At 33.5% G+C, this 13,040-nt stretch overlaps 1 protein-coding gene across 1 annotated transcript in view; it reads left to right on the top strand.

The window, feature by feature from the left end:
* The window catches only part of LOC149797440 (putative divalent cation/proton antiporter TMEM165), a 33,440-nt gene extending 27,301 nt beyond the window's left edge, over positions 1–6,139 (top strand). The window contains exon 7 of the mRNA XM_089962245.1: positions 3,366–6,139. Within this exon, the coding sequence (XP_089818371.1) occupies positions 3,366–3,439 (74 nt within the window). The 3' untranslated portion in view covers positions 3,440–6,139. The remainder of the gene's footprint in view (positions 1–3,365) is intronic.
* The last annotated feature ends 6,901 nt before the right edge of the window (positions 6,140–13,040 follow it).

Below are 13,040 nucleotides of genomic sequence, written 5' to 3'. Positions count from 1 at the left end.
GAATAGTGTAAATTTATCCTACTCTTTAAACATGAAAAGTAATCCTCTTACGTATGAACAGTTTAATTCCAGATAACTTCCACTTCTGTTTTAAAAAAATTTTAAACAGAAAACACTGAATTTACACTTAAATGTGAATCATGCTTTTAGTCCTTAAAGAGTAATGACACATTCACAATGCTGAATATACATGTACACAGCAATGAAATAGTTCAGTTCTGACTGCACATATACAGTAAGGGACTGGTCATTTAATTTGTGGGACCACATTGTTCTTTTCAATTGGGGTATTTTATTATTATTTAATTCATCACAAGATAAATTTGTTTCAGATAAAACAAAGAATGGTATAGTGTTGTTTTTGTACTACAAATCAGAAAAAAAGACAATTGTTTTGAAGGATATACCACCCCCACCCTTTTAGAAGCCTCATTGGTCTCTCTCAATAAAAACCTGGCTTCAGTGGTTATTCTGCAGAAATATAGGCAGTGACCATTCTAACAAAAAAACTTTTAACATGATGGAAAAAATAATCTGAGATATGGAAATGATGTGTCAATAGCCAAATCTTCATATAGATCCAAGACTTTTAATTATTTCAATGCAATTTCCTGTTTATGGCTGTTGGGGTGTTTGGTTATTGAGACAAAAAATAAAACATGCAGACTAGTTTCTTTCAATAATATTTGGCAGATTTTTTTATTTGGTATACTGCTTTGCAGCTAAAATGGATTAAGTGGAAAACATGGGATTGATTCCTTATCTCTGTCTATGGATAAAATGTTGGATGTTAAATTTACATTTCTCAAACATGATGTAAGTATTTAAGCAAATAAAAGACCTATCGGGAGCAGTAATACCAAGTTTGGTCTCTACATTTATCTCAGATTGGTTCAGTGCTTTCTACTGCATCCTTTACTTTAAAAGGAAACAAAATCTTAAGAAATGGTAATGGATCTTTTTCAAGTACATTTTGCACAAGAAATTTTATATTTAAAAATGTTCAGTATTAAATTGATTGGAATGTACAGTCGCATTCATTTCCTTATTTCTGTTGCAGTTTGTGCAATATACTCTGTTGAGTATCATGTGAAGTTCATTGATATTGTACTATTTCTTCAGACATCCAATCACAGGATTATAGAGGGTTGATTTAAACTTGAGAAAGCATAGCTCTTTTGATTGTTTGGTTGTTGCACGAACATAATAAAAATTATTGCTAAAAGCTAACTGACCCTGTACTGTTAAGCAATTTATTGATGAAGTTAAGTTTTCTCATATACCTAATTATGTATATTGTGAAGAAATGTAGATTCATTCATGGACTCAATAACAGGTTTGTGGGCATGGCACTATATAAATGTGTTAGTCTCAGATATATATTTATGTATGCATATGAGATAGAGCGAGAAAATTATTAAGAGCTTGCATCTTTGATTTAATCTGTGCTATTTTGTATTAATTACCAAATGGTTACAAATCATCCCCGATACATGTAGGTTCATGTGTACTTTTGAAGACAGATGATCTTGTGCAAAATAAGAACCTATCACAACAGAAGCAATCAACATGGGTTTTTTTGTCATTAACATATTAATTTCCTCTGAAATGATAACCTAAAAGCACAACAGCAGTTTAGTGTACTTGGGATTAAGTAAACAGTGCTTTCTGTTTATTTTGGCATGAACATTTTGTTGAATCATTCAGTACAACCTTAAGGCCATTCCATTGTTGAGTCTTCTAAAAAGAAAAGTCAGTAATGGAAAGAGGAACATATCTAATCATAACAGCTGTTATGAAATATTTGGCTTGATCTGTTCATTGTCTTCTATTCCTTGCATCAGACATATCACCTAAGTAATAATTATTTGTTATTATGCTGTTGTAATAGTTTTTCATAAACCAGCTTTCACATGAATCCCCAAATATTGCATTTCAGAAAGAAAATTAATAATGGTAACTGTACTAGACGTAGCTTTATGGAGGTGAAAGAATGAATAGTACTGCCATTGGGCATGACCTTGTGTTCCAAAGTGTGTGTACATATAGGTGTTACACACTTTATACACTCTGCCACAGTAAATAGCTGCAAAGTAGTATGCCACAGGCAGAAACATGCCAAATACTATTCAAAGAAATTAGTTTTGCATGTTCGTTTTGTCTTAATATCCAAATGCTCCAAGCATGATAAAAAGGAATCTGCATACTTCAATATCTGCATAAAAAAATTATAACAATTAGATTTATGTTATGATTAGGTAATTGACACATCATTTCCATGATTATTTATTTTGTTTTATATATTTCCCTTGCAAGAACAAACAATAAAATACATGAGACATCCATGTAGAATGCTCTAAATTTGTTGGAATTTAATATCTTTGATGATTTTCCTTATTATTCATTTTAACAATATATTTTATTTTATTTATATATTTATTTTATAGTCCAAACATATTTAATAGAGATTAAGATCACGTGATTCTTCTTCCGCTGTTAATGACAGGACTGTAATTTGAGATGTTAAGTACAACACACCAAGTCAGATTGCTTTGTGTTAGAAATGCACCTTTCCCAAGCTGAAATTAATGGTGTGCAGAGCAATTCTTCATGAGCTGCTGCGACAACACTGTCAGGATGCACACAGATTGATGGTGGAGGGTATTTTCTTAATCCTCTCCACTCTCTCTCTCTCTCTCCCCATCCCAACTGCAATGTGTGGGGCTCATAAAAATTGTGTGTACTGTACCCAGGAAATTCTAACACTAACCTAGTTAATTAACTAATTTAAAATCTGCATGTTTACGGTTCAAGGGTTATTTTATTTGAGTAGTCATTAGGTGGTTGATGTAGATATTCACATGCTGAGGAGATTCATGGTAAATTGTACCTGCAGTACTGGTTTCATCATCTCATGAAAAAGTACATTCAGTTTCAGTTTTCACATTTTTTTATACTGATTTTGTAATTAAGAAATAATTCCACAGATTATGTTGTTTCTTTGATTTTTTCATCGATTAGCATAAGCGTTCGTATATGTCTGGGTATAAATTTACTTTGGTATTGTAAATGTATGATTGCAGTAATTTTAGAGATACAAGACTAGCACCAGAATCAAATTGGGGCATATGTCAATGATCAGTTTTGTTTCCTTTGATATATATATATATATATATGGAAAATGCATAGTAAATGTAAATATTTACATTTCATTTGTACACTTTTCCTCGAAGACATTGTATATAATGAACGTTAGATGGAGAAGGTACAGCTTCCGTTATTTGCTGCAGTATTAACATGTTTTGCATTTCTGTTAGACAATCTAAGTCAATTATAGGTTTGCTATAATTTTTTTCTTTTTGCAGTGACCTTCATTGGAGGAGTAGTTTTTCTACTGTTTGCTTTTTCTGCCTTCATTATTAGACCCGACTCTTTATGATGATTTTAGTGCCGTGTACATGTGGCTGTGTAGAGGAAACAACAGAAGGAATGGAATGATATTTCACTGCATATTTTGACATGTCGTTCTCTTTGATGAAAGATTTTGAGTTTATTAAATTCATAGAAACTGTGTTGCTCAGTTGATAGAGCATAATACGTATAATCCAAGTGTCACAGGTTCAATACCCACATATGGTCATCTGTCTCAGTGCATATGTCCTTGGGAAAAACATCTAGCTCTCATTTTCCCTGCGTAATATAGCCAGTTTGCAAACAAAGTGCTGAATGTGACATTTAATACCAACCATCATATTATTCATTCTTTTGAGTGAGTGATATGCTTGTTATGGAATACTTGATCAGCACTTATGTATTTTGGTGTCTACTGTAGGTATTTATTATATTCAAGTACTAACATGGAAATTTCATTATAGTGAGTGACTGCTGTAATTGATTAAATCAAGGAATATGTGAAATTATCAATGTAGACAGCATTTATGATGCTAATATGTTCAAGAAGTAGACTTTTGTGACAATACAGTCAAACCTACAAGTGTGTAGTAGACTTTTGTGACAATACAGTCAAACCTACAAGTGTGAAGTAGACTTTTGTGACAATACACAGTCAAACCCTACAAGTGTAACCACTTATATACATCTAAACAAGAGTGTATAAAGATTACTGATAAGCAATGAATATTTCTTTAACAAAGACCTCAGTTTCATAGGGTTCACCATTTTTTGCACCTTGGGTGAGGGATTTGCAAGTGTCTAGTGACTTGTGGGCTTATTAACCCAATTTGTGACCCCTAATTTGGGGCCCCCAGAGGAGTACTTTTTTATACTTATATCTAATACAAATGATTATTTATCCCTTTGAAATTTTGTGTGTCTCAGAAGCAGGGTTGGGGGGCATAATGTTTAATACCTTTGAGATGATAGGTGTAACACTGGGTTAACTTCTATCTGTTCCTCTGAGTAGTAATTATACACAGGTTGGACTGTAGACTGTATCTTGATTTATAGTGAAAATAAAGAGATTATTTACTATTTATTATGAGCTTTCCATTTCAGAATGGTGTGTGTTTGCTTGTAAATATGCATATATATATATATATATATATGAAAGAAGTGTTTGACCAAGTTGTAAATATGTACCATATTCATGCAACTGAAATTATATCACTATATTGCACATCTCTACTTATTTATTATCTATCTTGGAAATAAAAAATATGTAAGGCTATTTTGCTCCATACAGTGTCTGGGATATAAAGAATATGTAAGGCTATTTTGCTACATACAGTATCTGGGATATAAAGAATATGTAAGGCTATTTTGCTACATACACTATCTGGGATATAAAGAATATGTAAGGCTATTTTGCTACATACAGTATCTGGGATATAAAGAATATGTAAGGCTATTTCGCTACATACAGTATCTGAGATATAAAGAATATGTAAGGCTATTTTGCTACATACAGTATCTGGGATATAAAGAATATGTAAGGCTATTTTGCTACATATTTTATCTGGGATGCATTATATTTTTTGTTAATTTACGTCATTTCTAGCATGTGTAAATATGTCGAAAGGTTAAGAACACCAGACTTTCAGGCATTCCATAAATTTACTGTTTTTTTTTTTTCCAAGGCATTTCATTTAACCTTGCCATTAATAAAGTTTTCTTTTCTTACAAAAACAACTTTTCTAAGGCTGCATATTTTTTCTTTGTAAAACATTGAAATTATGATCATGGTGTTAGTTGTTTCTCTGTTTTGTATAGTTCGAACCCCGGCCGAGTCATACCAAGACTTACAAAAATGGTACTAACAGTTGCCTCGCTAGGCACTCCGCATTAAGAGGTTAGTGTTAGGACTGGTTGGCCTGGTGTCAGGATAATGTGACTGGGTGGGACATCATGCTACATGTCTGCAGCATGATGCCCCAGTGCTAGACATCACTATGAACTGCCACATTGCAGACATCATAGCGATATGACTGAAAAAGTGAAACTTTAAAAATCCTAATGACACACACACACACACACACTGTTCTGTATACTTGTCTTAACAGGAAATGTATGATAATAATATAAATAATAATGGGAGAATATATGTATCCAAAGAATAATATTACAATAAAACATCAAGACCAGAAACCCAGGAGACACTGTTAATCTATTGACTATGCTCTGCTCACCAGTATAGGAACCTAGCAACCATGGCCACTCGGATAAGCTGGTATCTAGGTGGAACCTAGCAACGATGGCCATGCTTGTATCTAGGTTAAACCTAACAACCATGGCCACTCAGATAAACTGGTATCTAAGTGGAACCTAACAACTATGTCCAATGCTGATATCTAGATGAAACCTAACAACCATGGCCAATCTGATCGGCTGGAATCTAGGTGGAACCTAACAACCATGGCCTCTCTTACAAGTAGGTATCTAGGTGACATAACTGCTTCGTATAGTGTGGGTTATTATTTATTGGACTATTGATATTTTTCTTGGAAGGTTTCAAATTACTAATAAAGATAGATGCAATGCTGAATGTAATTTACTACAAAAGAAAAGCGTTAAAACTTTGAAATTTAGTGAATATACAACTGTATAAGAACAATTGTTATCCATTTCAATGCCCATCTCTGCTGCCTTTAAAAACTTAGAAAAATAAAAAGTCACACATGGAGACTTGTTGTTTTTACCAAATCACCATTCATCCCTCCATGAATAAATGAATGTTCCCAAATTATAAGACACCCATTATGTAATGCAAAGAAAAAAAGACATTTACCACTATCTTTTGAAATATTGTATCAGGTAGTTGTCAAAACATACACTGCTTGTGAAAAAAGGGTTGAATAAAGTGCCACATAATTATGCAGCTTAAAAAAAGAAAGTTTTTCAATTGCTTTGAATATTGTTAAGAGCAACAACAAACAATTCAGCAATAACAAACAATTCAGCAATATATCTTCGTTGTTGTGACCCTGTCATGTAATGTTTTAGAGAAGTATTAGGATTCTTTTACAATGACTGACTTAATATGAAGAAAAGTATGTATTTCCTGTATTAAATATAATTGATGTTGACCTGAAAATGTTTAATACCTTTAATACTTGTCTTAATATAGTCAGACATAAGTTTGTCAAGTACATACACTTTTCATGATCATTTTTCTGCAGGACTTCCTGTACTTGTAATCTCTATGTCATCTAACATACTGTAAAATATAAAAATCTGAATTATTTCTTCTAAAACAACCACCTGAAAGAATTTGACCAAACTGACAGGAAGCATCCTGGCATAGATGGCTTCAGGTTGCATACCTAAAATATTTGGCACCCAGGGATGATCCTTCCTTTGGTATCCCCACAAATAATTCTAAAGTGTGAACACACAGAAAAATATATTATTTTTGCAATGTAGACTTTTTCATTTGGTTTGAAATGAAAACTTGTACCGGTATTTCAACTCTTCTGATGCCTGCCCCCCCCCCCTTTCTGGATGTCACCAGTGTGGACTGCTCCCCACCCCCATAGTATGCCACTGGTTGGCTTCCAGAATGTCTACAGATTTTGCCAGTTGTGTCATGAATATGACCACTGTTATCAAAAATATAAATAATTTTTTGTAAAATACTTTTTTGTACAGTTGACCAAAAAATGATGAGCTTTAAGAGTTATACAAATTGTTCTGATTCCCTGTTGCTGTTACTAACATCTGAAAATCAGTTAAATCCTTTTGGGACATGGATAGTAATGAATTCTGTAATTATCCATTACAGGTGGTTATGTTTTTTTTAAATCTGTTTACAAAGTATGTCACCAGCAGTGTACAACAAGTCATGCTTGAATGAAAATGGCAGACTTAATGATTCTGTCATTCTTATGCCATGAATCTTTTTGTTGTTGCATGTATTAGAAATGAATCGGTAGAGGCTGCAATGTGTTGTAAAGAAATATAAATTTGGAAACACTGATATACTCTTTTGAGCAATAAATAGGCTATCCAAAACTGTAATCTATTAAAAATTTTCTTGAAAGACAGTTGTGACCACTGTTGTGATGCTATTCCTTCCAGATTCTGTGACATGTGTCCATGAATTGTGCGTATTATAACATCCATATCCGCACTACATGTGTACATATTATAAGCTCATTTTTTTAATATCCATTAACTTTACATTGTCAGAATCATGCAGTATTCTACGACACTGAACACACTGACATTGCATGCACATGAGCAATATGTGTGCCTAAAAATGGTATAGTGTATTAGGAACTACTTTGTAAACAAACTCTGTACACTCATGCAGTTTATTAGATTGTTTGTGAATTAACTGAAGCAGCTGTTTTGTCTATTTGAAAGTAGAGATGATAAAGTGAACAGTGTGGACGAGATTACTGAGTCACAAATGAAACTTTTAAACAAGCAATTGAATAAATGTAATATTTGCAATGTCCACAACAAATGTGAGAGGCATTATTGCAAATACCATCTGATCATTTAAACAGTTATTTAGGAGAAATGTTCGTAACTTTTCATAGACGGCATTATTCAGACTATGACCAGTACTGTTTGGGGTATATAAAAACAGCATCGAAAAGCATACAGAGGGCAAGGGCTATCACATATCTATCAAAGACATACCATTTTATATGAGAAAGTACTAAATTCATGGTGGAAAAATGCAACTGAAGGTTTTGGTGGAAAAGTAAGGACCTCAGCCAGTAAGCCAAGATGAAGAAGAATTATTATTTCCACTGGCAGAATGGATTGTCGCACACCAGCTGCTTTGCATTTATTGATGTTAACTTTGTTGATACAATGTTTTGGATTTAGGCTAGCGATAGATGCCGTACAGGTCATAACATAGCTGAAGTCCTAACAAAGAGCCTTGCAAGTGACCAGGCATAAACATGTCTTCTATAGCTGGTAATAAGAATGGCAAAAAATATACTTACATTTTTGAATCTTGACTTTCTCAAAATGTACTTTCTTAGTTCTGCAGATCCGAATTTCATGAGCTTTGTCATGGGTTCTAAAGCTTGATTACACATTTTGAAATTGTACTGTAATTTCGACTACATTTCATCTGCAATAAGATTCTCCTTACTACACTCAAAATTAAATGAATGTAATATTCCAAAGCATATTTTTGTTAATTACAATTGAAAGAGTTCATGATTTTCCCACATTATGAATCCAAACATTTACTGACAGAATAGAGACACACATGCAGCTGAGTCCAGATGCATCCTTACCTGCTAAAAATCACATGTACTTCATTTGGAATTGACAAAAGCTAAATCCAGTCCATAATCGGCAGAATTGAGTAAAGTCGACAAAAAAAAAGCAAAATCCATTCATGCCAGACCAACTGGAAAAGTTGTTGCAATGTTTATTCATTCACAATATGACTCAACATTTTGATCTTAAACAGTCCAAAAAGACAATTCTTTTTTAAAGTGAGGTCGAGCGTGTGACTAAGTGTAAAGTTCGCTGGGCATTGTTGTGTGCATTAGTATTGTGTATTGATGAATTTACAGTTTATGTTTATTTTGGAATGCTGCATAAATTTAATTACTTTGTATCTTGTGTATTTTAAGTCTAAGTAGAATAAGAAAATGAGTACATAATAAAAAAGTTGCTGCATTTGTATGGAAAAATATGAACTCTTTTTCTCAGATGGATACTTCACTCCCACTGGTCATGCAGTATCCATCTGTGAAAAAAGCTCATTCATATTTTCCCATACAGATGTAGTAACCTATAAATCTTCAGCTTGGCCATATGGATATGGGCTGACCATAAGGTATACATGAACAGTCTTTATTTTTTTGGTGGTGGTATTTATATCCAGTTATGCATGCACAGTACTTGCATCTTAAATTATAGCAAAACCACATACCCACACTGAACCATAATCTTTTAATGCTCTTTCTGTCACAGACTGATGTAGTTGTCATCATGGATTGTCCATGACATAGCTCTGTAATATTCAAAGACTTGCCAAATAAAATGCATTCACATGTATTGCAAGAGATAAAAGACAAATTTCTGAGCAGAAAATCCTGAGACTATTAGGTGCTTCACAAAATATAAAGAGTTGAATGATAGTAATATTAAGGAAATAAAGAGATTCTGCTTTTAAACAATCAAAAGGAAAAAGAAATCATGCCTAAGTATTAGTAGGTTTTATTTCATTATTAAAATAAAAATAACAAATGGTGTGATTTATTCCCCCTCTCCCCAAGTCAGTTTTAAAGTCGCTTAACCTGTTCTCACACCATGAAATGCACAACACTATCCAAAATACAACTGCTAATAGTCCAACCTCTGTTTAGTACTTGCAATGCAAACATACACAGCCATGCAGAACATTTTCTCTAGACACGCGTTTCCATTTAATGCATAATGTATTTATGCCGACTCAATGAAGTATGTGATGCTGCATTCTATAACCAACAATTTAAAACTAAGGATTGCTGCTTTGGTCATCTGAGAAGTCTAATATTACCAAATTGATGGGTGAAAGTGATGAAAAAGTGTAATCACTTAAATATATTCAGTAGGAGATAAACTTGTATGCATTATTTTCAGTTGGTACAGGTACAGTTTATTTGGTAAATTTCATTTTTTTCAGTTCACATGACAAATACTGCAAAAGTGTTCCTAGGTAGCAAATGAACATTGTTTATCAGTTTAGTTATTAATTTGTTACATTCTGACCCAGTTATCCTTTTTTTAAGAAGTTGACATAAATACAGATAAAACATTTTATTGCCAAAAATGCGACCAAATGCATGTATATAGGGTTTAGCAATTTGGCTAACAGGATGAAATTACTGAAATATCAATAACAGCACTGAATCTTTGGGAACCAAGACTATGCTTTAAGTCACATGAACAGTTTTTGGACTTGTGGGTAGTTGAAGTAAAGCAGTAATAATGGAAGGTTATCTGCCTGAAGATGTACGTGTACACACCATTGAGAAAAGGAAGGGCCATTTAGTATGTTGATAGAGGGGGAAGAATATCTTTATTTTCATATTGCAGTAGCAGTTAATTTCTCTTGGACATTGTTCTCATGATGCATTCCCAGGTTTCATGATTCCAGACATGACAGCATGTACATAACCTAAGCCAGCAAAACGTGAAATGTGGGTCACATTAACCATTTTTGGTATGAGTGTTGTCCTCTGAGAGATTTGAACACTAAACTAGTTAAATGATTCAAATATGAACAGTGAAAAATTAGTAAAGCATGAAGTATGGATTACAGTGTGTCACATTTAAGATGAGGGTGTAATACCCAGCAAAGTGCATCCTCTAAGTTTCACAATTCTGGATATAATATTATAAAGGAGATATAAAAAGGAATGTGGTCATGAGCCAAATGCAAAAACTTTATAAAAGTAAGTAAATTATGAAATATAGGTCAAAATTACCTTCCTTTGTTTTAAGGGTGTAGTACTAACAGAGAAATATAGTCATCCAATTTGATGATTCTGGCATGAATAGTGCCTGAGACTGAACCCAAATTGGTTATGCATAAAATGAGTCATGGTGACCTACTTTTGTGACCAAGGTGTAGTACTTCTTAAAATGAATCCCCACACCAAGTTTCATCAATTTTGGTATGACTGATATGCATACAGGGTTCTTATAACCTATCTGGTTATGATAAACATAAATATTACTACGACAGCAAAATGTTAATTGTAGATCACCGCAACCTTCCACTGTGGTAAGCGAATGCTCCTAACAGATGCGATTTGATTCTAGCATGACTAGAGTTTGAAAAATAAACAATGACCTACTTTTGTGACAAGGATTTAGTTCTCATCATGATTCGATGAGATTTGTAATAATTCCAGGTATGGGGCCCCGAGTGGCCAAGTGGTCTAAAGCGCTCTCCGTTACGGATCACTGCCATCTTATCTCTATCTGTGTGGGTTCGAGTCTCGGATTCAGCCAATGTGGGTATGTGAAAAAGCTTGCCAGTAGGTTCTTGTGGGTCAATGGTTCTTTCCAGGGTTTTCCCGGGTTCTTCCTCCACCATTATTACTGGCCACCATGTATAGCCTATTGTGTGCTAAAAAATGGCATTAAACCCTACAACAACAACAAAATTCCAGGTATAACAGTATCTATACACTGTGCAAAAATAGAGCTAAACAAAAATTTAACCAAATATTTACAACTAATCTACATCTATGTAAAAGGATTGCCACCGTCCCCTGGGGATAGGTGCTATGAAACTCCAAACTGTTGTCAAGGACCAAGAAGAATGACTGACATTCGTTGATGTGCAAGTATATTTTAATCTGTGTGGATGCTGATGCAGATACTGGGGGTAGTTTAATAGCTTATGTGGACTTCACAGAGGTGTACCTTTTAAGGTTCCAGTCATATTGAGTGCAAACTCATTTTGTGGCTCTAATTTTAACTTTAGTTTCTAAATCAAGTAAGGATTCATCAGATGGAAAAGAACAATAAACTTAAATGAATATCTATATGTAATCTCAATAACATTATATATTTGTGACAGGAAAAATCTAAACTAATTTAAAATATAATTTGTAAGACCCTTTCTCTACCCAGAATAATATACTGATAACGGCCTATTTGAAATAGACTGCCATCCCTGATGGTACAACCAATCCAGTTTTTTCCTTGTGTGAAACCATACAGTGTTATCTAGTTTCCTAGATGTTGTTATGTATATCTATAGTTTTTTTTAAATTTTTATTCATTCCTGTTAGTTTTAGTGATTATCTATACCTAAAATTTTGTATGTGTATATGTTCTAAGATGTTAAGAGTGACAAGATTGCATAGGATACATAAATATGATCAAATTATTAATATCAGTAGTGAACATGTTGATTAAGTTTGGGCTAATTTCATAAGTTGATGCTGAGTACAAGTTGAATTTGCAAATTTTCCATCCTTCATCCATTTACAAGTTGATGCTGAATATAGGACGAGGCTCAATCGTTTTTTTCATTTTCCTTCCACACAGCATCATAAATTTTATTGCATCTTTAACTCTGTAGATTTTCAGTCATTGTTAAATGTAGCTAAAAGTACCTAACAAATTATGTATTCACATAATTATTTTAAACAAATTATGTACTTTTGGCTACAATTACCGACACTGCCCCACAAATGTGCTCAGTCACAGATAGGATAAAATTCACAATGCTGTGTAGAATGAAACTAAGGTAGCTTCTGGTTTCAAAAATATTAATGGCATCGTGGTATACTATTTCAGATTACTGGCAATAGAGAAATTGCATCACTAATGCTAAAATGCTTTATTCACAGTTTTGTTTTGAAGAGATTTGAACGCAACTCCCTATTTATTTCACTTTATTGTTGCAAAAAAGGGCCCATGTGGGCCTGATATCACTCATCTGGCTTACATTGAATATTATGGCTCAACGATCTCGCTAAGGTTACTTATGTAGTACAGTGCAACCCTACCATAATGTGCACCGTGATAACGTGAATTCGGACATAATGCAGTCGTGGCATGGCTCCCAAAATTTCGTATATTCATTCACACTTGAAAAAAAAAAT

Source organism: Sinohyriopsis cumingii, chromosome 6, assembly GCF_028554795.1.
Source record: "Sinohyriopsis cumingii isolate HCF-2022 chromosome 6, ASM2855479v2, whole genome shotgun sequence".
NCBI lineage: Eukaryota > Metazoa > Mollusca > Bivalvia > Unionida > Unionidae > Sinohyriopsis > Sinohyriopsis cumingii.
The sequence above is the reverse complement of the archived record's forward strand: the minus strand, read 5'-3'. Positions and strand labels throughout refer to the sequence as shown.